Genomic DNA, 27,022 nt, shown 5'->3' with positions numbered 1-27,022 from the left:
AACCACGTGTGCACTGTATTACATACATAATGCACGCCAGAAGTTGCCACAACCATAAAGACTTTATGAACGGCACGGGTCAAGCTCGCATGTGTGACCTTCTTTCCACAGACATTTGACCTTTATGAAATGTTCAGGCTATCGGTTTGCCGCTTAACGATCTGGGGCATTTCATCATTGCTAAGTGACTGTTCCCCTCCCCTCCCCTTCTCCCCTCCCTTTTCATTGTGGCCAGCAGAATTCTGCAAAGAGAGTACGGGGCGGCTTCCTACTTGTGGTTAATGGATAAACAGGCTCTGAAGAGGAGTTTAAAGTCTGTCATTATAATTTTGCCCGGTTGTAAATATCTTGTGAGTGTCTTTATTAAATACATATAATTTTCAACCGGTACAAGTGTGCATTATGATAATGGAGACACGCCCAGTATTTCATAAAATTTATTTTTTCAAATCATATGCTTCTTCTGTTTAAGTAAAATTAAACTATAAACTCCGGCAAGCGAACTATACCGACCGAGCGACCGCCGCTCGTCGGCGAAGTTAGTGCCAACTTTTGCTGATATAAGGTGTCACGTGGTCAGCGCAAAGGATCCCCACGGCCGTTAATCTCGGTTTTATAAACCGGAGCCGCTATTTCCTTGAAATAGCTCCTCAATTATCCTCATGAGGCTGAGTGGATCCCGTTCCAGGCCCACTACTTCTCAGAAAATCTGGTAGGTTCGGGAATCGAACCCAGGACCTCTGGATCTGTAGGCAGGAACCCTGACCACTAGACCACAGAGGCGGTCAAAATTACATTAATTATAATTAATTCAAATCTAATGTTAGTAACTTAAAATGATTGTGTCGGCTGCTTGTGACATGTAATTATGGTGTTAAAAGACGCAAATAAGTTTGAAGACGTGTGGAACTATATTGAGGAACTTAATGAAGAAAAGACCAGAACAGGAGACGAGTGTCATGGCATTGCCTATAGCAATATCAGGCAGTGAATCTTGGACCGTGAAGATTGGGGACTGAACTAGGATACAAGTAGCTGAGATGACATTTTTATTACATACGAAGAGTTGCAGTAAAACAAGAAACTCTTATGCAGGGACAGAACTGACAATTATCTTTCTGAAAGAGAAGAAAATACAGATAAATTAAGGCAGCATCTCCAGAGAATAGATGGAAGTGATGGAGGAAAGTCATAAAAGAAGCCGAAACAGGCAAATATCTAATCCTTGGATTGAAGACGAAGAATATTTTAATAAGATATTGTCAGATTGCATTTTTTTTTAAATATAGTTTTAATTAAACCGAATGGGGATTCAAACAGCATGGGTTTCTCTACACGCGTAGAAATACATACGTGTATAATGTATAGGGCAGGACCTTCTTCTGCTCAGAGTGTCCAACCCTTTCCAGTATCTGGAGACACTGAGATATACACGGTCCGGTACCATCTGAGGAGCTGATTTAACGAGTTACTCGCGCTTTCACCTTAAAGGAGGCTGAAGAGATATGCATACTAAGTTTTGGTAGGGAAACCTGAAGGTACGGCATTACTTCGATGAAGGGTAGTTTAAAATTCAGCTTGAAGAACTAGGATGGAAGGGTGCTGACTGGATATTTTGGCACGGACCGCGTGGAAACCGTCTCTTCCAATATTTCTGCATACTCTTATTGCAGTGGAAACATGCTTGTTGTGGAGCCGTTACTTAGCAATGGCTGTTGTATAGTTGCTTGTTTCACAGTCGTTGCCTACCAACGGGTCTACATGCCACATTATTTTTGCGATAAATAATTAATTAAGCTTTTAAATTTGCCGCAACAAATGCTTGTTGGTAACGTTCAGTATTTTATTTCTCGTGTTGCATGGGCGTAATGGGAAGATCAGAGCCTTTACTGTTTACAGTGTGCTTGGTGGTTTCAGTTCCAAGTTTACAGATGGCAGCACCACTTAGAAGGAAACATCTGTCATGCAGAAGTGGAGAGGAGGCGTTTGAAAGTCGTTAAAAGTGTCTGGGGAGTTTGTCTTATCGTTGATCATGGATTCGCTATTTAATTCCTCATCTCTTACAGCATGAAGAATCGCTTTCCTGTTCAAGTGAACAGAAGTGTGCCAACAGCCGCGCTGCTTTTACTTCTGCAGCCACGATGGTTCTGTAGAGACATGTGCGAACTGTAGCTGGGAATTTGATTCGATTTCAAATAGTGATGTAAGCCTGCTCTTCAATGATTGCCGGCAGAGTTCATTTCCTAACGGATTATAAATTGAAGTTGTGATCTTACTTAAACTACCAGTGTTTTTAATTGATTGGGTATTAAATTACTGAAAGTGGCCGCGCCATAGCTCAAGTGGCTAGTCGCTGGCTTTCCACCGCGGTGGCCCGGGTTCGATCCCGGGTCTGGTCAGGTGGGATTTGTGGTGGTCAAAGTGGCGCTGGGGCAGGGTTTCTCCGAGTACTTCGGGTTCCCCTGCCAATCTTCATTCCACCAATTGTTCCACAATCACCCTCACCTATCATCTGGGGCTGGTACAGTAGGCCAGAACTGGCCGCAGTACAAGGGACTTAGTCCCATCCCACTAGCAATAAAAGAAATATATTTGTGATGCATGCGAAATTTAAATATCATTTCAAGGCCTCAAGCAGACATCTATTACGACTTTCAAAGGTGGGAGAGTAACCTGAAGTCACGTAAACATATGCAGACATTAACTGCGCAGGGCCTGTTTGTCGCCATAATCTTTTTTTGCAACATACACGGCGTAATCTGTTATGGAACTCTGAAATTGCACATACCTGCCTACTGATTGGTCATTCCATGTATTTGTTTCCGCAATTAGGCTATCATTTCTTTCCAAGTTTCACAGCTGGCTTCCTGCTGAAATTAGACGTAACAGCTGTTTCTGCAGGAGGGAGTCACGGTTACCTAAAAGCAAACGGTGAAATGGGCAAGTTAGTCTAGCTGTGTTCGGGACTGCAAGTCTACTCTCTTTTGGTTGGGAAGTGTATGTGTGGTGGAGGGATGACACCATGAGCACGCGTTTAAAATATATGGTCAACGACCACGGGGAACTCCCATTACTTAACAACGTCACTTCGCCAGTAGGAAGAGGAGGTGGAGGCAGAAGAGGAAGGGAAGGTTGATTTACGTAGTTGAGGCAGGTCTAGGTTTCGAACTTGGCGCGGAGTGTGTAGAGATAGTGGAGTGGAGACGTGGATGAAGAATGACCATGTTCCAATGTCGGTCAGTGGGTAGGTACTAGTAAGCAGTGGAGAGACAAGCTGAAGAAACGGGGGGTTATGGGGGATAGGGCGCCCCTCTCTGGGGAGTCCTACTGTGGGTCACAAAACCCGAATACATCACGTTGACTGTCTTCTTGTCTCAGCCTTTGTCGTCCATATTTTATCGTCTAACAAGTGCCTCGTTTTTCTGTGTGCAGGACTACCTGTGTTTGTAACCTTCCACTTCTCTCTGCGCTTTCTGTGCCTGTCCTCAGTTCCCAACCTGCAAGGCATTCGAAATGCGAAAATACTTAATGCGGGTTTTCAGACTCTGCATCCAGTAAACTGTTGTCTGACGGTAGGCTGTTGCCATACTTAAATCTTTGCGTGTTTCCTTCACTTCGGTCGATGTTGCAACTCTATAGTTTTCCATCTTCAAGTTGTTTCACTTACCAGCAGTTTGACAAATTAGCTTCGGAATAAACTGTTATCTGCCCGCAAGTACAACGGATTAACATCCTTAAAACACAATGTCTGAATGAATTCTGCAAGCGAAATTATTCTTCTGAGGCGAAGTAATGTCAAAATATATATTACAAAATAAGCTGTTAAATTTTAACTTACGTTAACGCCTAAGAGTGATAGAGGAAATAACAGGCGGTAAAGTTAACAAGTAAAGTTGTCCCTGTGCTTAATTAGTTAAGCACTATACCATGAAGACATATTAGGGAATGGAGGTATAGCTCCACCGTTCGTAGATGGAGGTGAATGGTAAGCTTCACGCCTATACCTCTTAACCATCGGGGAAATATCCGTCAGTACCCTGGTGGGCTCCAGGGTCAGTCTGGTCGCTGTGGAGAAGAGAGAAGTCTTGCACTGCCGGCGTTCGAACACGTACTTTCCATCCCTTAGCCTGTCGCTATACCAACTGAGCTATCCAAACTCTGGCAGGAAGCAGTTTCTTAAGAGTCTCCTTTTTACCAAATATTATTTGGATGACCAAATCAAAGATGATGAGATGGCCAGACTTGACAGCTGCATGGAGAATTTTTGTCTGAAAACATGGATGGGAGAAGAAAGCAGTCTTCTGGGATTTGGCACCGTGTATATGTGGTGTTAACCGACGTTTTGGAGGAACGTATCGCCTCCATCTTGTACCGGTTCTCACGGTCTATTCGCCAGCCGATTTCTTATATTTTTCCTTCTACCCTGAAGATGGATGCGATACGTTCCTCCGAAACGTCGGTTAACACCACATGTACACGGTGCCAAATCCCAGAAGACTGCTTTCTTCATAGTCACCGCCATGAAAACCTCAAATCTTACATGGATGGGAGAGATTATTTGGAAAACCTACTAACAGGTATACAAATGGGAAAATAGATTATTATGGTTCCTAGAAAATATGGCATGATATTATGAACTGATTCATATTTCACGGGAAGGAGAACAGATCTTCAGAGTATGTAAATATTTTTTTTATTGCTAGTGAGGTGGGACTAAGTCCCTTGTACTGCGGCCACTTCTGACCTATTATACCAGCCCCAGATGATAGGTGAGGGTGATTGTGGAGCAATTGGTGGAATGAAGATTGGCAGGGGAAACCCGAAATACTTTGAGAAAACCTACCCCAGCGCCACTTTGTCCACCACAAATCGAGTATGAACATTTCTTGATATTGTTCACAGAGAAACACTGCTTCATGGATTATGACTAGTACTGCAATAACAATGGAATTTTATTTAATTCATCACAATTTAGTAACGGTGTCTGTGTTCTGTGTGTTATATCCAGTGATGTCGATCTTGAAACCTTGGACGTTATAGTTAATTCCCATGTCGAAGTTGTCTGCTGCCCACTCATTCTTCAGAGACTCGGTTTGCGTGATTCAGTGATCATCTAAACGTGCGTACTTCCTGTAAGTTCAATCTGGACTTGGCAGGCATCCAAACGGTTACGCCCAGGATAGATGGGCCTGCCTTAATTAACGAGAGATCTAAGGGGACAGAAGAATTGGATGAATGGAACAGGTGTTAATTAACTTCAAAATGGAAGACACGAAAAAAAAAAGAGTTCTTGATCAAATACAAATATAACATTATAAAGAAGCTGATTCGATAGTGGGAACACCTCACGTAATATTTTATTGCTTTCCTTTGAGAGAACGTCTGAATTTATAATATCGAAGTGTCATAAAGATTGTGTCGAGTTTCTTTGTTAAAGTTTTTGTTAAGAATTTTGAACAACATAAAGAGAAAGCAAAGTAGGTTAGATCTGAGAAGAAGAACTGTACTCAATTTGTAACGTGAACCGAAGAATGAGGCTGCTGTTTCCGTCCAGTATAATGTGAAATTGATCCTATGCTTAATTATGTAAACATCACGTCATGAAGGTATATTTGAGTGTGGAGGTTCGGATCCACTATTCTTGACCTTGGCACTAGATGGAGGTGCCGGCCACGGTAGCCGAGCGGTCTAAGGCATGTACTGTCTTCGCTCGCTTGGAAACCGGGATCGTGGGTTCGAATCCCACTCAGGCCATGGATGTTTAGTTTGTGTGTGCGTTTTTCTGTGTTTGTATATAGGTAGAGGCCTTGCGACGAGCTGATCACCCTCCCAAGGAGTCCTACCGAATGTGTAAGATCTAGAAAAATCGAAGTGAACGGAGAAGTTCATGGAGGTAGGCCTAGGCCCACTTGGGCTATGGTGCTAAGGGAAAAATACTAGATGGACGTAGTAGTCAGATTCACGCTTTTGGATACACATTGCAATAAATTACTTGAATGAAAACATAACAAAGTATGAACAGTATGGATATAAGTAGATTCTTAAGGGTTCTGCCGATGGTGTATAACACTCAGCATTACTGGGTTCTCGCACTTTGTCCATCGTCCGGGATTCTAGAAACTAGAAAACACAACGTTTCGGAGACTGGATCTGTTTCCGTCCTCAGGTGAGATGGGAGAAACTTGACATGTTGGGTCCTTTGGAAAGAGCTAAACTGAAGCGAATCACATACAGTTTCCGAATCGTCGTGTTTTATAGTTTTTAGAATACCGGACGATGGGCAAAGTCCGAAAACCCGGTAATTCTGAATGTGAATATAATTTATTTATGCACACGTGAACCGGTACACGCATTCTTGTAGGTCTGCACAGAAGAAATGTGAGCAGTATTGAATTGCTAGTGCCCCAGGAGATATTTGGATGCGTCAACTTGTGGAGGAAGCTGCTAGACGGTAGTTTAATCAGTTTGTGTTGCGAGATGTGTGTAAATGTTCTGCAAAACAAAGAAAAGAACATTCTCTGCACCGCAGTCATCAAATAAATACAATATTTTTATTAAATATCAAATTAAAATGTCATTGCTGTAACTTGGATTCTAACCCAAAGTGAAGTCACATCTAAAACACAGTGTATATTTCATGGAGTATTACGTACATTACATGTAGATTAGTTACTGCATAATGAGGAGCTTCATAGCTTGTACTCTTCTCCAAGTAAAATTATAATGATCAAGTCAAGGAGTATTAGGTGGGCAGGGCATGTAGCACGAATGGGGGGAGAAAAGGAATGCATATAGGATATTGGTGGGGAAGCCAGAAGGAAAGAAAGCACTGGGAAGACCAAGGCGTAGGTAGGTGGACAATATTAAAGTGGATCTTAGAGAGTTAGGATGGGATGGTATTGATTGGATTAATCTGGCTAAGGATAGGGACCAGTGGGGGGCTCTTGTGAACACGGTAATGAACCTTCAGGTTCCATAAAATGTTGGGAAATTCTTGAGTAGCTGCAGAATTGGCGGCTCCTCAAGAAGGGCTCAGGTGCATGAGTAAGTAGTTACTCAGTAGCCGTCACTGCAGAATTATCGGACTGTGTGTGAAGTCACGGGTACGCTATTGATGTGTTGCTCCGTGCTTCGAGGTTGGTGTCTTACTCAAGCATTGAAATCTATCCGGTTCAGCCATAATTTGACTTGTGACCCCAGCCTCTGAGAGCGGTCCATTCTCCCTCCTTCCTGTCAAGGTGCAAGAAAGAGGCCCCACCCTCGTAGACTCTGTAGATGTGTTTTCATTGGCCGTTCCCTCTTCATCTCTTTTCCTGCCCCCTGACCCTCGCATCCAGCTGACCGGCTGGACTGCCTTCATGCCAAAGCCAGGGCGTCTAGGCTGGCACAGGACGAGAAGCAGGCTTTGTTTGTGGTGGCTGTTCCAACTGCCATACTGACCGCAGTTTTGTGCCTTGTGTGGCCAGCTCGAAATTACCTTTTTGATCTGTGGTCACAGACAAACGTCAGTGTGGATTGTTAATTACGAATGGTTATTGCATCTGTATAATTGTATTGAATTGTATCATCGAATATATTATTTGGCTGTATGAATGGTAAACCTGCGGAATACTAACAGCATATGCCGATGGTAATATGTTCAGAAGATGAGCACGTTATAAATAATTTAAATTTAAAATNTCACCTCTATCTAGTACCGAGGTTAAGAAAATGTGGATCTATACATCGACTCCACCATACGCCTTCATGGCGTAGTGCTTAATTCGTTAAGCACAGGGACAACTTTACCTTTTTGCTAGATTATATTATTTATTATACTATTAAATCTCATATTTATATTTATATTTACAGATGTCTATCTGTAATTTTACTCTTAGTTTAAGAATATTAAAGCAAGATTCACATTCATTTCCTTCTAGGCTCAAGTGCGTACAGCACTTGTATATCTCAGCCGATACAAGCTGTGTTGATTAAGGGGTTTAGTAACTGTTGTCGGTCGCATTAGCAGGCGGTGGTACCAAACACAGCCCCCCCCTTCCCAAAAAATCTTATCATAAGCGTCCTCACATGCTACTGGATAAAGTATATATTATGAAAGAAAATAGGTGAAATCTTAATTCCAAAGTGAAAATACAATAAAATATTTTAAATAAATATAAAAGTAACGTAAGTGATGTCATATCATTTTTGCTATTGATATGTCCATACTGAACAAACTAAAAAATGAAAGACATTGAAGGCTTCACAAAAAAATTGTAATTGTTTTGTTCCATGCGGGTTATTTCCCTATGTCTCATTCAGTGAGTTCATGTTTTCTTGGTTTTCCTCACATCCTTTAGGTAATTACCAGAATAGTTGCCCTGAAATAGACAGTTCACTATCTTCATATATCCAACAGTTTATGAATCCCCATTCTCTATATAGCTAATAGTGTGTCATTTTGTAGCACAACAATAAACTTACAAATGTTAGGAATTGGTGGTCCTTCTTATGAGCTTAAAGCTCATGTGGTTTATTACTTTGTTTAAAGGAATTTGTAGTGTCTAAACCTATATTTAGCTTAATATCTTTATTAGCTATGTATTAATCAGTGAGTTACAGCGTGAACCTTTCCTGTGATGGAGATGTATAATTCCTCTTACATGTAGGTGAGGTTAGTTTAGGTCAGGTTAGGTTAAGCTACGTTAATTTAGGTGAATGTAGGATGTGTTATACATTGGGTAGGATAGGCTAGGCGAAGTTGGGTTGGATTAGTTAAGAAACATAATTTGACACTTTTCTTTTCAAAATCTGGCACGGAAGCTAAGCACAGGAGGGGTCAAAGCTCTATTCAATCCTCACAGAAAAACGAAAATAATTATTTCATAATATGGTTGCTACGTTATTTTCCTAACAAATTATAAATTGTCTTTCAGTAATTGTCATTTCTTGTCATTTGAATCTGCATTCCGGTCTCAGACATGAACTATTTATTCTTAGGTTATGTACAGACACTAGTTGAAGTGCAGAATTTTGGGTCTTTTACGAGTTGCGTTGAATGAGATAGGAAGATGGCCCCTAATATTGTGTCGTTAAGTATCTGGAAGTAGCCGATTGCGACCTGTCGGAATATTCGTATTATTTTAGCATATACTTGAAATGACACATCCTTAATACAGGTAAACCATACATGTAGGATGCTACCGCTACACTAACCTGCTCTGCAGAAGATAACACGTAACAATATGAACTTTTTTGTTTTAGGGGTGATAACCAAAAATGCAATAATTCAACAGATGTGACAAGTTCAAATGTTTTAGTATGGTTTCATTGGAGGCCGCGCCATAGCTCAAGCGGTTAGTCCCTGGCTTCCCACTGCGACAGCCCGGGTTCGATCCCGGATGTGGTCAAATGGGATTTGTGGTGGACAAAGTGGCGCTGGGGCAGGTTTTCTCCGAGTACTTCGGTTTCCCCTGCCAATGTTCATTCCACCAATTCCTCCACTATCACCCTCACCTATCATCTGGGGCTGGTACAATAGGCCAGAAGTGGCTGCAGTACAAGGGACTGAGTCCCACCTCACTAGCAACAAGAAAATGGTTTCATTCTGGGCGAGTGTTTATTTCATTCGAATTATATCTCAAAACCGAGATTTCTTGTCTCATCTTTCCATGTACGTTTTTGCTTACGTATGTATGTCACCACTAATGCCTTTGGACCAATTTATTGGGTTTCTCTTTTATTCTGTGACGATATATAATGAACCATGTAAATTAGATCATTTGATACCATACGAAACAATTTTCGCAATAAAATTACACATGCCTTTTCTGGAAACAACACGCTTCATTCACATGAACTATAAAAAAATACTAAATTTCATGATTATTAATTGTTGAGGGTTTGTATTAAAATGCAAACGTCAGAATGGAATGATGTTTTGTAATTTTTCTCATGTTTTTTCGTCTTCTTTTACAATTACGTGCATAATCACTTTTGTTAGAAAACTTATACAAATAGGCCGAAACCTAACCCGAATCTCCTGACAGTTAAGTAAAGCAATCTGCGTTTTTAATAATGCAGTGGTTACAGGACAAATACCGATATTAGACTGTCGAAAGCAGGACGTTTCGGTGCATGACTGGCGGTTTTTGCATCGTCAATGTTTAAATTGCCCACTTAAGATTCATACACGCAGTGGATGCTGTCTTTAAAGGTGGGCGTAACTCCTCTATTTGCAGTACTTAAAGTGAGGGGTTTCTTGATTGTATCGACATAAATCTTTCACCATTACTGTCTGGATTCTGTCTCTTTCTTTCTTGTTTTATAAGTACTTCGTTCTCGTTTAAGGGTTCAATAAAAGAACTCGTATGTTTATAACATTGTTATCATTTAAAAAGCAGGAAGTGAAGTGAACCAAACGTTATAACCGTCACCCTCTCACAGCCTTGATGTAGCTATATCTCATGTCGAACTCCTCAAATTACCCTGCATCTCGCTGGGGTAAGATCAGGTGAGATATACGTGTAGACACTGCTTAGAATGGTATCACATAAACTAGTTATTTGTTCCTTGTTGTACTATGTATAAAGCGGTCAATAACTCGAATCATCCGATCCAGAACCCGTCTTATAAGTCACACAAAGATCCCCAAAGTCGTTACAATATGGATCGTAAAGATCCGTGTCAGATTTCTGGATCAGGTTCCCTGAATTTTCCTGGGTGAATGATACCGTATTTACGCATGTATAGGCTGCACATTTTTTGCCAAAAAATTCAAGAGGAAAACTGGGGTGCGGCTTATATTCGAAATATTCGAAATCATACTTCATTTAAAAAAAATTATATTCATAATTAGTAATACAGGGTGTTCTACTCCTGAAATAATATTCCAAGAAAATTATTTTTTCTATAATTTCTGTCTGAAAATTGTGCTGTGGCCTATACATGCGTAAATACGGTATTTTCCAAACCCCACTTCATTTTCTTTTAAGATTGATCAGCAAACTTCAGTAATTATACACTTCATAAACTCAGTTCTTGATATGCAAATGAAGTACACTCCATATGTGTATATCTGTGCAGGCAAGAAATGTTCTAGTCGGCCTAGTATTCTTATTGGTGCTTTCGAGCACAAGTATTCAGACTTGTCTAGCACAGAAATACTTCAATTTCTGCCTCGTACAGAAGTACTAAAACGTGTTCTCTCGTACAAAAGCGTTCAGATTTGTTGTCTCTTACAGAATTATTGAAACTTCTTGTCTCGTAGAAAAGTGTTGACCGCAACTGTCTCGCACAGCTGTTCCTGCACAGTAGTAATGATACATCGCAAACTTCAAGTTATGGACAGTTGTATGTATAGTTGGGAGCCGGGGTAACGTAGTCGGTATAGCGAATGGCTACGGGCTGGACGACCGAAGGGTAGTAGTTCGAGTTCCGGTGGGGTCAATAATTCTCTCTTCTCCACGTCATCCAGACCGGCTTTGGGGCCCCACCCAGTATCCTATACAATGGGTTCCGGGGGCTCTTTTTCCGCGGGCCGGGGCGTGAAGTTGACCATTCACTTCCAGCTACTGCCGAGGTCAAGAAAATATGGATCTATACATCCCCGCCCCCATACGTCGGTGGGACGCGGTATCGTAGTTAGTTGAGGTACTATGCTACAAGTCGGAAAGTCGCGGGTTTTATTCCCGATGGGGTCATTGGATTTTTCAATTTACCTAACCCTTCCAGCCGCACTATTCACCTGGGGTTGACTCCAACAGAAATGAGTACCATAAATTTTCCTGGGAGTAAAGGGTATCAGGCACGTAAGGCTGAAAACCTCACTGTCATCTGTGAGCCGATCGTCTAGAAAATGTGGGAGCCTCGACGTCTCACAACCATATGGGCCTCCACGGCCTGTTACAGGTGTAGCTTTACCTTTTCTACCTTCTTAGCCCCAGAAGTCTTCATGGCGTAGTGCTTAATTAGTTAAGCACAGTGGAAAATTTAAGTTAATGTTACCTTATTATTATGTGATAGTGGTTTTAGTACCCTAATACTCGTATGTGTTCCTGTTGACTTCATTCGTCGTATTTCACAGCTTATGCGGGAAAGTGCTCTGTTTCCTTGTTCGTGTTCTTTCCACGTAAGGTAAAGTAAATGTGGAGCTATCCCTGTAACAGGCCGTGGAGGCCCATACGGTTGTGAGACGTCGAGGCTCCCACATTTACTAGACAATCGGTTCAAACATGGCGGTGAGATTGTCAGCCTTACACGCTGGCCGCCCTTTGCCCCCAGGAATATTCCTGGTACTCATTTCTGTTAGAGGCTGAGTCGACCCCAGGGCCACAGTGCGGCTGGAATGATTAGGTAAATTGGAAAAAAAAATCCAATGACCCCATCGGGATTCGATCCCGCGACCTTCCGGCTTGTAGCATAGTGCCTCAAGCAACTACGCTACCGCGTGCCCCGTTCTTACCACGTACTTCCTAAAAAGAAAAGACCCCTCTCTGTCGTTTTAAAGATCATTTAGAGCTCTTGCAAATGAATTGGGTGTTAAAGTGAGTCTCGAGACCATTATTTTTTTAGGATGTAATCTTAGTCTTACCTTTTCCCTTCCAAGCCAGGAAATGATGTACAATGGCACACGTACGAGACATCTCAGGCGAAAAATGGGTGTTTCGAGTGAGGGTGATCTTGGGATAGGAGTGATGGAACAGTAAGGGCTGGCTGGGGTGTGAGGCTTGTTTTCAGGTTGATGGCATTGAGGGGTTTGTGTAGGTACTGCGCAGGGATGAAATTGGAGCGGTGTGGGGAGGATTCCACTCTACTGAATGTAATATATTTTAGGGCTGCAGATGGTAACCACCTAAAGTTCTACCTTGGAATATTCAGTGAAATGTAATTTCGTTTGCTCTGTACACATTAGGTCGCTTAAAATTCTCTTTTCTCTTATCTGAAGTTTGATTCTTTTATGGGGAAGGATTAATAAAGCCTGCTTCATAAATCTAAGCTCAGATCCATACATGATAATAACGAAAAAATAATTGTATCAGAAAATATGATATTTTAGGTCAGTGTTTTCCATGTGTTAGTTCAGTAACTTCAGTTTTATTCCGCGCCATAGCTCAAGCGGTTAGTCGCTGGCTACTCACTGCGGCGGCCCATGTTCCATCCCGGGTCCGGTCAAGTGGGATTTGTGGTGGACAAAGTGGCGTTGGGGCGGGTTTTTTTTTTCGGAGCATTTCGGTTTCCTCTGCCGATTTTCATTCCACAAAATTCTCCATCATTATCACTTGAGGCAGGCTACAATAGGCCAATCAGTGGCCACCATGCCGAGTGGACCCAGTTGGACTCCCCCAATAAGTGAATTTAAAAAACTTAGCTTTTGAGGACTTAGTTTATGTAATTGTCGTATATTTAATAATGAATGGAGCTGAATGTTCGGGGTCTATCCCACTTCGTGTCGGAAAGATTAAGATAAAAACGTGTAGTATGGGCTTTTGCAACTAGTAAACCGTTCTGTTTTGTAGATTATATATATTGCCTTGTTCCTCCCAAATTCCAGTAAATCCTGTAAATACACGATAAATGATATTAACCTTAATTCTGTGTTGTTGTAGTTTGTATTATTATTACTGTTGTTAATGCTATTATCACCATAGTCGTTATGATTTATCATTTTTATTACTGTCGTTTTGGTGGTGATGGTGTTATTGTAAAGATTATACTTAAAGTAGACTGCACAACATAATACTTACACTTCAGTACATCAACATTCACGTGTCACGTGCAGGCTGATTTAGTGGAATTGAATTATTATTGTTTTTCTTTTACAAAAATCTTGCATGTTCCCACATATTGAAAAATCGCGTTGGCTTGTGTACGCGGCCACATTTAAGTTTCTCCCCCGGGAGAAGTCGCCAGTTGTGCAGCTACTCAAAAATTTCCTAACAATTTGTGGAACCCGAAAGTTCATCACCGTGTTCACAAGAGCCCTTCATTTGTCCCAATACTGAGCCAGATTATTCCAATCCATCCCGTCCTATATCTCTGAGATTCGTTTTAATATTGTCCACCCACCTACATCTTGGTCTTCCCAGTGGTCTATTTCCTTCTGGCTTTCCCATCAATATTCTATGTGCATTCCTCTTCGCCCTTATTCGTGCTACATACCCTGTCCATCTCATCTCCTTGACTTGATCATTCTAACTATACTTGGAGAAGAGTACAAGTTATGAAGCTCCTCATTATGCAGTTTTCTCCAACCTCCTGTAACTTCATCTCTCTTCGGTCCAAATATTCTCAACGCCCTGTTCTCAAACGCCCCCAGTCTATGTTTTTCCCTTAATATCAGGCAGCAAGTTTCGCACCCATACATAACTACAGGTAAAATTATAGTTTTGTATATTCTAATTTTTGTGTTTTTAGACAGCAGACGAGAAGACAAAAGGTTCTGGACTGAATGGTAGGAAGCATTACCCGAGTTCAATCGCCTCTTAATTTCTTCCTGAATCGAATTTTGTTTTGTAACTATTGTTCCCAATTATTTGCACTGTGCCACCTTTCCGTCTTTTTATTTTTGTTCCAATCACGTAGATTGGATAATAAAACCAAACTGATTCCAGGTTAAATCTCACGCTGAAGGTTCAATACATTTTATTTTGTTTTATTGTTTTCTCCTCACTATATATCATCAACCTCTTTCGAGAAATTGCGAGTTAAAAAGCTATAAGTTTCCCGTGTCGTCACAGGCATGTTACCGAGGGTTGAGTAAAGAGGGTATAATATTATTATTATTGTGGGTTAGGGGAGAAGAAAGATTTTCTTTTTTGATTACAGGTTTTAGTAACCATTACGTTTCTTTGTATACCTACAGTTCTAGGACAGTCAACTGTTTTCTCATTATTAATAAGTTTTTTATACGATAGATAAAATGTCGAAACGTCCTGAAGACAAAAGTACACGCAAACTGTGACGTGGATACACTGGATTAAAAAACTAATTATTGCATTTTAAACTTTTTATATAAGCTCTATGTTTTATGAATCATTCTTATAAGAAAGAAAAACCTGATGTTGTGGAATATTTCTGACATATGTTTGATAACAGTATAATAGTCGGGTCCTGCCATTTGATTTCTTTGAAACGTCTTACAAGATGCGAAGACAAGTGGACGCCGTACCGCCCCTAATAATGATACATGTACACAGCAGTCACATAGCTGTGGGTTTAAATCGCAGTAAGCCGGACGGAATGTTTTTTTTGCCCCCGCTGTAGGAAGCGTTTAGAAACAAATCAACGGCGAATCTCCAATTCTAGTACAGCCACAAAGGAAGCAACATATATAGACTCCAAGTAAAACGTAAGGTTATCCCTTTACTTAATTAAACACCACACCATGAAGACATATGGGTGAGTGAAGGCATTGCGTTGCGGTAACCTGTGCACTATATGGAGGTGAATGATCATCTTCACGCCCCGGCCGCTTTAACCACAAGACCGAGTCAAATATACCTATTTGATAGGATGCTGATTGGGCCTCGCAACCAGACTGAACGCTGTCATATCGGAATTTGAACACAATTTCTCTGGTGTCCACCCCGGAGCGTAATCGGTAAATTGACTGAAGTAACCTTGCTCCTATATATAGAAATAAATTTTAAGACTAAGAATTAGAATTTAGAATATATAAATAGAGAAAGTTCGAGCATGTTAAACATTGCAAAGAACTACGATGAAAATCTTTAAAGCATGGTGGTTACTATATGTACAACCTACTTTTTCACGTCAGAACTCTGCATTTTTACATATATTGTATATTTTTTCATATGATTATCAGAATATACAACAATTATTTACCCATACAGTATTGCTCGGTTGGTCTTTCTTGTGAGAACGTATTGTTTTCTGTAGGAATGGAATCTGTACCGTTCAGGCTTCAGAGAGGTAATTATAATACCGACAGATGAAACACCGTATGCATAATGGGAAATGCGATATATACATAATCGTCTTTAAAGATATAATAGACACTTAAAGTGCCAAGCGTCTAAAACTGTTGGAAAAAATATTGAGAAAGGTGTTGAAGCATAGACTGTATGCTTGTATCTTTTAGCTACAACTGCTGCAGATTGTTTTCTGCAGTGGAAAGGTGGTCAGTTTTAGAATTCTGAGAGGTAAGAAATGAAGTGTTTATCAGATGAAAAGACAAAAAAGAGACAAAAAATTATCCTGAAAAAAATTATGACTGCCTTCAGAAATGCCTCAGATATATTATAATTACAAAAATTGACGCTTTTATTAATCCAAGCGAAGTATATATCATCATACAATAATCCTGTCTTCACGTTTTGTAAGAATCTCACAGAAAGTATGTTTTGGCGGAAACCAAATACAGAACGGCCAGCCAATCAGATGTTACAAAACCGATTTAAATCTTGAAGGGAAGGCGGCTAGAAATGTTAGATTCGCTCGTAGGTTGGCACCGCCTTGTGCCTGAATCAGGCGTTAGAGATGTAATGTCATATTCTTTTTACTATTATCATCCATTCTTTGGAACATACGGCGAACCAGACATTAGATAAAAGGTAAAGTTGTCCCTGTACTTAACTAATTAAGTATTACGCCATGAAGACGAATGGGGGAGTGGATGTATATATCCATATTTTCTTGATTCGGCACTAGTTGGAGGTGAGTGGTCAGCTTTACGCCCCGGCCACTCTATCCCCAAAGAAAGAGCCCCCGGTACCCATTGGATAGGAGTCTGGGTGGGCCCCAGATCCGGTCTGGACGACATGGAAAAGCGAAGATTCTTGACTGCACCGGGACTCGAATTCCGACCCCTCGGAAATAATTAAATAATCTTCCTTGGGAGTAAACCGCTGCCGGCGCGTAAGGCTGACAACCTTACCGCCATCTCTGAGTCGACTGTCTAGATAATGTGGGGGACCCTCAACGTCTCACAACCCTATGGGCCTTCACGGTCTGGTACAGGGATAGCTTTACTTTACTTTTACTTACCGATGGAACTGAGCCCTTCTTGAGAAGCCAAAAGTTCTGCAGCTACTCAAGAACTTCAGCATTTTATGGAACCCGAAGGTTCATTACCGTGTTCACAAGAACCCTCCACTGGTCCCTATCCTGAGCCAGTCTAGTCTCTACCATCTCATCCTATCTCTCTAAGATCCATTTTAATATTGTTCACCCACCTACGCATTTATACTTACTTACTTACTTACTTACCATGGACCTAAGCCCTTCTTGAGGAGCAGCCAATTCTGCAGGTACTCAAGAATTTCCCAGCATTTTATGGAACCCGAAGGTTCATTACCGTGTTCACAAGAGCACTCCATGATCCCTATCCTGAGCTAGATTAATCCAGTCAATTCCATCCCATCCTATCTCTATAAGATCAATTTTAATATTTTCCACCTACCTACGCCTTTGTCTTCCCAGTGGTCTTTTTCTTTTGGCTTTCCCACCACTAGCCTATATGCATTCCTCGTCTCCCCCATTCGTGCTACATGCCTTGCCCACCTCGTCCTCCTTGACTTGGTCGTTCTAATTATACTTGGAGAAGAGTACAAGTTATGAAGCAGTTTTCTCCAACATCTTTATGCGGAGAAGAATAACGTCGGATAATGCAATCGGAAAGTTTAATTCAGTGACAACCTTACTGACTTACATTGCAGAGTGCTTGGTTCGAAACTTTGTGTGAAGTACCGGTTGCTGGGATACGTTTTCGTGAAAGTCCCTGCAGTCGATATCCACCCTTAAATGGTTCATGTTCTTTCCGGATCATAGCACCTCATTCCTTTACATCGCTCAGGTTCATGAAACCTTGCAATCAACACAGTGTCAGCAAATAACCAATGACTAAATACATAGAGTGCCGGTCACGGTAGCCCAGCGGTCTAAGGCGTGCACTGTCTTCGCTCGCTCGGAAGCCGGGATCGTGGGTTCGAATCCCACTCAGGGCATGGATGTTTGTGTGCGTTTTTCTGTGTTTGTGTACAGGTAGAGGCCTTGCGACGAGCTGATCACCCGCCCAAGGAGTCCTACCGAATGTCTAAGATCTAGAAAGAACCGAAGTGAACGGAGAAGTTCATGGAGGTAGGCCTAGGCCCACTGGGGCTGTAGTGCCAAGGGGAAAAAAATTACATAGAGTGTAATTATGACCTCTCGTTTCTTGTACATCGTTCAAGTACAGTTTTAATATCTTGTAAGTTTGTTACAAACGGTTCTCTTCTTCCTTCCATGTATAGGCCTAGGGATTTAATTGGGAGGTTTCATAACTGAATTCACGTGCATTCATCTGTCATTGTGTTATATTCACATAGTCATTTAGGCATTGTCCATCAGTGTTAACGTGTTCCACGATTGTGGCCATTGAGCTTGTTATGAGATAAAGCCTTCATTTAAATGATGACTCATTGCTTTGAAATACCTTGGGTTTCTTGGAAGACTTGAAAACCGGTCTTTATTCGCTCCTTGCAAGCAATAGTCTCTAATCAATTATAGTACGATGGTGTCAGTGAAGCTTAACAAGAGAGTCTTGACAATGCATCTCATGCAATTTTTGACGCTTCTATAAGTTTATTCTTATAGCTGAACTATTGAGATAGGTGTTTAATGACGCTGAATTTATTATAACTGTCATCTCTTCTAATGCCTTGACACTTCCTTTAGTTAAGAATATTGACATTATGCATCAGGGTCCTTTTTGTATTGCTAGTGGGGTGGGACTGAGTCCCTTGTACTGCGGCCACTTCTGGTCTATTGTACCAGCCCCAGAGGTGAGGTTTTCTGAGAAGTAATGGGTCTGGAACGGTGTCCACTCAGCCTCGTGAGGATAACTGAGGAGGTGTTGCAAGGAAATAGCGGTTCCGATCTAGAAAACCGAAATTAACGGCCGTGCGGATCCGTTGCGCTGGCCACATGACACACTCTATCTGCAAAAGTTGGCACTAACTTCGCCGTCAAGCGGCGGTCGCTCTGTCGGTATAGTTAGCTTGAGGACTACAGGCCACGAAATTTTTTCTTTTGTTTGCATAAGCCAGAAGACATTTTTTTAATCTGACCCTAACTGCAGTAATCACTTTATCATACTCTCCAGAATATGCTGTAAAACGTATCCTCGTATATTTCATATCATATGAATGACTGTATTCCCTCTTCTTACAGAATCTATTTTATTTCTTCGGATATTTCTTTTCTTTGTTTCATTGCAGTTATTTTCTTTCATAGGCTTCATAAATTAACAATTGCATGTCTCTTCTCAATCAGTATATTTTCTTTTTGAGAAATGGAGAATGTAGGTAACAAGAAATCAGAGAAATTTTATTATTATAATAATGTCTCACATATTAACCAGACTTACTCTTTGTTATAGTAAATATACCTACGTGTCATGTGCGCATGATTGTGTTTCTGGTATTAAAATTTCAAATTCTGTGAAAAATTTTTGTAATTTTTTTGTTTCCCTGAGGACACGCGGTAGAGTGATTGGTTAAGGCACTGTGCTACAAGCCGGAAGGTCGTGGATTCAATTCCTCATTTGATTTTTCGATTGATCTAATCCTTCCAGCCGCACTATGGCCCTGGTGTCGACTCAGCCTCTAACAGACATGAGTACCAGGAATCTTCCTAGGGTTAAAGGGCAGCCGGCGCGTAAGGCTGACCTCACCGCCATCTGTGAGCCGATTCTCTAGACGATGTGGGAGCCTCGACGTCCCACAAACCTATAGACCTCCAAATCCTGTTGCAGGGATAGCTTTACCTTTTTACTTTTTGTTTCCTTGGTTAAGATTTGAAATAGATATGGGGAGGGAAGTGGAGTTGTGATTACATACCTAGAACATTTTTATGTTAATGTGACTTTGTAGCAGTTTCTGATGGTCACAATTGGAGGAGCAATACATAATAGAACAGACGTTAGGTCTAAGTGTTCTTAAACGTGAATTGAAAGCACAAATATCTATCTGCAAAAGTCGAATTATATTGTACATTATCTGACTTCGATATCCTCCCTGTATGTTATGCAAATTGTTGGTGACGGATTGCTCATTTGTTGCTAATAATTGTCGTTTATTTGTGCAGGGAAGTGGTGCCCAACGCGACGGGAATGGCCCTCGCCAGCGGATGCGCGAGCGGCGGCGAACGACGCACGCAGGGGCGTCCTGTATTCGTCCGTGTTCCTGGGCAGCCCCGGTGAGTACAACGGTACGTCTCACAGGACTTTCTATTATCTCGGTGTTCTCTCATAGGATCTGACGTCTGCGCGTGTTGAGTCTGCAGTAAGCGCATACGAGGCGAGACAGTCAAAGCAGACACTGCCGCTATACATATTAATGACTGATTCACAAAATTTACAATTGGCAACTGTAGAGCAATACTTGCACTTACTTTGTAACATGTTAATTTTAGACTGGTAATGTGTATGTTCATAAATCTTTTGTTATACCTGTAGGTAATGTTCAGTATTGAATTATGTGTCAGTCTCGATGGCCAGGAAGCCATGAACCATCTTCCCCTGCTCGAACACTGGGATCGTGGGCTCGAATCCCATTTGAGTCATGGTTGTATGAGTTTATTCTGTCTTTGTGTTGTTCTGTGTAGGTAAGCGGTCTTGTGAAGTGCATATCCCCCGTCCAAGGAGTCCTATCGACTCTCTCTCTCTCTATATATATATACGAGTATATATATATATATTAATAAATTGAAAAAGCAGCCAAAGTCCAACAAAAGGCTGTAGAGCCAAAGACAGATAGACAAACAGGCAGACAGGTAGTTAGCTAGACAGATAGATTAGGTAGGTAGGTAGGTAGGTAGGTAGAATTATGTAATTGCACATTTCTGCTACAAATAGGTGTAAAAGTGCTGTGAGGTGCTTTTTGTATTGGGTAATGTTAAGCCCACAGATTCATTTTTTTTTTTTCGTTTCTTTTGTTAATGCAAAATATGGCTACTGCTAGATGTATTACGATCAGTACTACTGCAGGATATGCATTACATTCTGTTTAGTCTCAATATAATATTCTGTAATTAAATTTAACATAGAAATCGGTTATGTGGATTATATTGTTTAGGCAATTTAGTTTTTCTAAAGAAAATTCGAGACATGTTAGAATCGTTCAGTTTAAGAGAAGTAGTGTAGAGTGTACGAACTTGGATGAAATCTGAAGTACACGTTTGTGGTTAAATCTTTTTATGTAGCATGGATGTGTTCTGGCGAAGAAATATAATTTACTCTCAGATGAGTATGAAAAAGCATTGTTAGATGCAACATGAATGTATGTTGTAAGGAACTTAATAAACTCCTTTGTGAACGCTAAGCCTTTGAACTTGATTTCTAAACTGTTTAAGCAATTAATTTTAGCTTTGCCCTCTGAGGATTCCAAGGCAGAAGGCCACAGTAGCCGTCCATATCAGTTGATTTATTCTGTATTATAAATTTTGATAAAATAAAATTAAAAAGTGCCTACTTATGTTCGTTTTATTATTTTTCTAAATTTCATTTTTATTTGGATAATTTATAGTTCAATATTTCCGACGCCAGGACCCCTGTATTGTAGGCATATTGAATACTAACAATGAGAAAGTTCTGATTAATTTTCCATAGTTATTCCGTGCTAAAGAGAAAACTCTTTGTAAACAGTCACATTGTGAGCCTACATTAGAAAAATCTACCCTGCTTTGCTGACCGTACACTTTCAATTAGTTTTGTACATTCCATTTATTTTTTTACTTCCTTTCTGTCCCTTTTCAGTACGACCAAACCTCCCGAGCCCTCTCTTTCCCCTCCCCTCTTGTACACATTCCTCAGCAGACTGTGTCTCCGGGCTTATGGTGGCGCTACAGTACAGAATACGCAGGTCTAATAACTGAAAACGACTACGAGCGCGGGCGCACGCATGCATCTTCAGCTCATGCAGTTGTTATGGAAACCACCCACATTCCCGCCTTGTAACCATGGTAACGTGAGCTAACGCATGCGTTCTGCTTTGCTTAAACATCAAAGAACAACGACAGGCTTCTCTATCTAACAAATCGCACGATAAAATATGGCGATGGACGTAGATACCAAACAAGTGATGGCGGTTTTCTGAGGCAGAGGAGCAGAGGAGAATAAAAAGGGGGGAAAATGAAAGGGCATGAAAGCCATAATTTTACGTAAACCCGTGACTGTGTTCAAGAGGATAGTAGCAAAATAATCGAAACTGGGTTAAGGTATAACAACTCTTTCACTGTATGCGTAGGAGTTCAGGTTCAAAAGTTATAACGCGCGTGTAATCCGGTGAATATCAACCGATGTTTAGGAGGAACATGCCCCCCCCCCATCTCCAGACTCGAAGATTAAACCAATCAAAAAACCAACATGAAGCAGGTAGCAAGTCCTGCTTACTCTTATCGCCCAATAGATTAACATTTTTTCTGAGTATGTCACGCCCAATTTATTCATGACGTTGAAACGGCCGATTTTGTATTTGCAATGCTCACCATTTCTTTCTACCTTCTTCATGCTGGTCTTTTATTTGACTTACTCTTCGACACTGCGTACACGGCGTTACATTCCATTCTTCTTTGAATATCCGTTCGGACATTGCACCAGTCGTAGAGAAGCATTGTTTTGCTGCAGCCTTAGAGCCATATGAAGACGCAATAGATTCCAGTTTTCTCTCTCACTTCCTCTGTAATTCTCTGTCACGGAATAGCCGCCCGGCTACAAGCCAGTGTTGTAGCCTTACTTCAATTGCACACAGGCTTAAGCGTTGGTTCACCTCTGTGTTGGTCTTCCCGGGTGTATTATTACGTTCATAAGAGCCAAAGATGTCCATCACTGGAACTTAATAGGTTTATCTGGTGTCTCAGAATCCGAAAATCGAACAAAAATATTTTGCAGGACACTACACCCCCCCTTCCTCCCAAACGGACACGTTTCTTATTTGAATTTAATGTTAAGGCGAAAAGTAAATTTATCTCTGGGCATAATTAGTTGAGCTTCAGTTGAGAAGACGTGTTGGAATGGAGGTATAACTCCACCATTCCTAACCTCGGCACTGGATGTAAGCGAATGGTCAGCTTCATTCTCCGGCTGCTTTACGTTGCAGAAAGGGCTCTCGGTACCCTTCAGGCAGGAAGCTTTGTAAGCCCCAAAACTGGTCTACGTGCGGAGCCGAAAAAGACAGATCCTTGTCCTACCGGGGACAGAATTTTGTCGCCCTGTCCTCAACTGAGAGTAGCCACTTTACTGACTGAGCTGTGAAACCTGTGGGCTCTATTCTTACACCAAACTTCACCATTTAGGAAAGAAATTTCTTGATGGGTCGCCGTTGTGTAACAGATCAAAGTACTGTGGCGTATAGATCCGTTACTAGGAAAAGAAGTCGAAAAAAAAACAACGAGAAAATAGCCGTTGCTATGCAGTGGCGCTGTAAACGCGCCTCTTCAACGATAGAGTTACAGTAGGAAACGGTGTTATGCATCCCGTTGCTAGGCATCTGCAACAGCCTGACTATAACAGTGGAAACGGGGATGTTTTATATGTGGTCCGTTCCGAGGAGTTGTCTTGAAGATAACTGGGCGTCCCAGTTAGTTGAAAGTCAGCCTATGAAGAGAAGACAAGAAGTTTGGTGTGAAATGGTTACCAGCCTGGGAGTTGTCAGTTAAGAATTGCGTTGTGCACGGGGGGCTGTGAAGATAGAACCGGGGTGCATGAAGCTGAAAAATCTCCACTGTTAGAAACCGTTGCCAGGGAACGGCTGATGACAGCAGGCTGGACAAAGGCTTAGGTGGTGCTGTGGTGATTTCTAAAGTGTGTAGATTAGTGATAGCTCTGTAATTAGTTGCAGTTCCCAGTGGTGTGTATAAGTGACCAATGAATCCATTCACCAATCCAAACACCTTCTGTAGTCCCACGTAAATCGTGACAGTACGGGCTCCTAGTTTCGATTTCGTGCTGTGTCAGGTAGGCCAAACATAGGATACAATTTTCGTTAAAATGGGATGAAGTTGGACTTTATTAAAACGTGAATTTCGGGATATTATGCAAATAATACTGTTACGTTACAAAAGTTTATAATCAGTATAATTACGTAATATATGCAGGGGTTGAGAGAAATGGTAAATCTCTTGTATTGTTTCTCTTGCCAATTCTCTTGTTTCTTCGGCAGTGCTAGTAACCTCTAAAGACTGAGAGCCTGGAGGGTCACGTGGCCTTCTAACAAACCCTTGATTGGGCAATCCATCACGCCCCCACACACTACCCTGTAATTGGTTCCCATGGAACTTGAGGCTAGAAGGTATTGTTACATCATACTGGAAGAGCGAGAGTGAATCCCTTCTCCCATTATAATTGTTACGTTCGTACCAACCATCTCGAAGTGGAAAGCGCCATCACTCAACTTGAAGGCGGTGGTTGGGGTGGAAGATGGGCTGTGTCCTTCCTTCTACGGGAACAAAGAGAAACTCTGTACAGGCCAACTTCCCTTTCATTTGTATTCATTTAGTTCTGCCGTATTTCTCGACGGGATGTACTGAGCGGGTAACGGGGGTGTCATTTTATTTCTGCTCTTATTGCGGAAAATGGGTGCATCCGAAAGTTGATTCTGACTCCTTCGAGTTGAGCCCTTCTTGAGAACCCTCCATTTATGAAGGGACTCAATTTACCCCAATATTTTATGGAACCCGAAGGTACATTACTGTGTTCACAAGAGTCATCCACTTTTCTATACCCTGAGCCAGAGAAATCCAATCCATACCACCCCATCTAAGATCCATATTAATATTATTCATCTATTTACGTCTGGGTCAAAAGTTGATTTTAACAAAACGAATTTGCTATAAATTAAATTAGTGTTGGAAGAACCGACGGAGATGCTTTTGACGCATCTTTTAAAAATTCTCTTGTTTGCTTTGTCCTTGACACCGTTCCTCTGACCTGAAATCTGTTAGAGAGTCGAAAATTTTCACGGCAATTTTTTTTATCAGTTCAATATCCAGTTTAGCTTTTTGTAACTTGACTTGAATACTGAGGCAAGAACATCCCAGGTGTTATCTTGCAGCAGTAGGTTTTCAGAATTTGATTTGTAACACATAAGGGTTAAAGAGAGGGTATGATTATATAAGTACAGTGGCCCTTATGTTTTCGAGGTACGAATATGAATATCCAAAACCAGCACTTCGGCGCAAAGTATTGAAGTAACAAGATGAATTCGAATTCCTCTTCCTGTCTTAGTTTGCCAATATGTAGAAATTAAAATATTTTCCGTAACTAGGAGAATGTGTTATACGAAAGTGTCTGCTGCGTTTCTGGGATTTCCTTTTTCTGAAAACTGGTGAATATTAATAATATAAAAGACTCGAAATATACTCCTGTCTCGAAGGACAAGAGCGAAGCCGCTAGCCTATCATACAGCAGTATGTATGACGTTCCAAATAATCCCGGTGTCTAATGGAGGGTTCCATTGTCTTGGTCGCCTCACGTTCTACTTCAAAGGATCTCGCGTTTCACCCGCGTTTCTCGCTTACCGTTGCCCTTGTCTGGCATTTTTCTTCCCACAGGACGTGTTCTAGTGTGTCTACTGCGTTCAGTTGGCTTATTTATATATGAATAAAACAGGATCATTCCTACGTTTGCTTCGTATATTATATTTTGTTTTAATGCATTTGTATCATTAATATTTCTGACTGCTTTAAGTAAGTCGATCTGTATTAAAAAATTTTCCTGTTACGTTTATTTCGTACTTATGCAAGTACAGTCCTTTATTTTCAGGTCAGTGCAGATGATCAAGGAGGAAATTAAGCGGATTTTCAATTCGGGCAATGCTTGCTACCATTCAGTCCAGAAACTTTTGTCTTTTCGTCTGCTGTCTAAAAACGTAAAAATTAGAATATACGAAACTATGATTTTGCCTGTGGTTCTGTATGGGTGTGAAACTTGGTCTGTAGCATTAAGAGAGGGACATAAACTGAGGACATCTGCGAACAGAAAACTGAGGAAAATATTTAGACCGAAGGGATATGAAAAGACAAGAGTTTATAGAAAACTACATAATGAGGAGCTTCATAACTTGACTTCATCGACAAGTATATTTAGAATGATCAAGTTAAGGAGGATTAGATGGGTATGGCATGTAACACGAATAGAGGAGAAGAGGAATGCATATAGGATATTAGTGGGAAAGTCAGAAGGAATGAGACAACTAAAAAGAACAAGTGAGTGGATAACATTAAAATGAATTTTACATATGATGGATTGATATGGATTGGATTGATCTGGCTCATGATAGGGACCATTGGAGGGCTGTTCTGAAGACTATAATGAACTGTCGGCTTCCATAAAATGCTGGGAATTTCTTGAGTAACTGAGTGACTGGCGGTTACTCAAGAAGGGCTCAAGTCCATGGGGTTAGTTAGATATTATAGAGACTGTTTATGTTTCTAGGCGTACAACTAAGGGTGCAGTTTTAATATAAATTAAAGTGTGACGTGAATCCGATGAGGTTGGGCCACACCACCCCCTTTTATCCATCTTGAGGTCGTTTAGTAAAACTTCAAACACATGAAGAAAATTACAGTACCAACAATATCCTGTATGCTTCTCTGTGTATGTCTCAGATATCTAAGAAACGCAGAAGAAAAGTTCGACAGAGAAATTGAGATACCGAAGGGCATATACCGGGATGCTAGCGACATAGATTAAAATTTTTACCTTGGCACCAAAGTTTCATATTTCGAATGTATTTCTGAAATCGGAACGAATGCTCCATATAAAGAAATTAATTTTTTATAGAAATGGCAGCATGAGCAAACGTAAATTTACAATACCGTAATAGAACAACAATAAAAAGCATCAAGAGTTCTACATATTACGCTATTCCATCGTGTACACCAAGGTCGATGTCTTCTTTGAGCGTAAACATGTAGACAAACACACAGGTGAAGGATTGGAGGCAATGTCTATATATAGATTCTAGTCATTGGGTGAAAAAACAACAGCGGCAAAAATAACAACAACCATATTGATAATTTTAGCTAACTACGTTGAGTCTGCCCC

The 27,022-nt window shown here is 41.0% G+C and overlaps 1 protein-coding gene across 10 annotated transcripts in view; it reads left to right on the top strand.

Annotated features, from left to right (window-relative positions):
* The window catches only part of LOC111863322 (homeobox protein homothorax), a 1,160,896-nt gene that overhangs the window by 855,363 nt on the left and 278,511 nt on the right, over positions 1 to 27,022 (top strand). For 9 of the 10 annotated variants that reach the window (XM_023849545.2, XM_033751014.1, XM_023849544.2 and 6 more), the window contains one exon: positions 20,065 to 20,187. In XM_023849545.2, coding sequence (XP_023705313.1) covers positions 20,065 to 20,187 — 123 coding nt within the window. The remainder of the gene's footprint in view (positions 1 to 20,064; positions 20,188 to 27,022) is intronic. The other variant, XM_023849541.2, reaches the window with a different exon arrangement.

Source organism: Cryptotermes secundus, unplaced genomic scaffold (assembly GCF_002891405.2).
Source record: "Cryptotermes secundus unplaced genomic scaffold, Csec_1.0 scaffold159, whole genome shotgun sequence".
Lineage (NCBI taxonomy): Eukaryota > Metazoa > Arthropoda > Insecta > Blattodea > Kalotermitidae > Cryptotermes > Cryptotermes secundus.
Note: the sequence above shows the minus strand (reverse complement) of the source record. Positions and strands in the feature narration are given on the sequence as shown.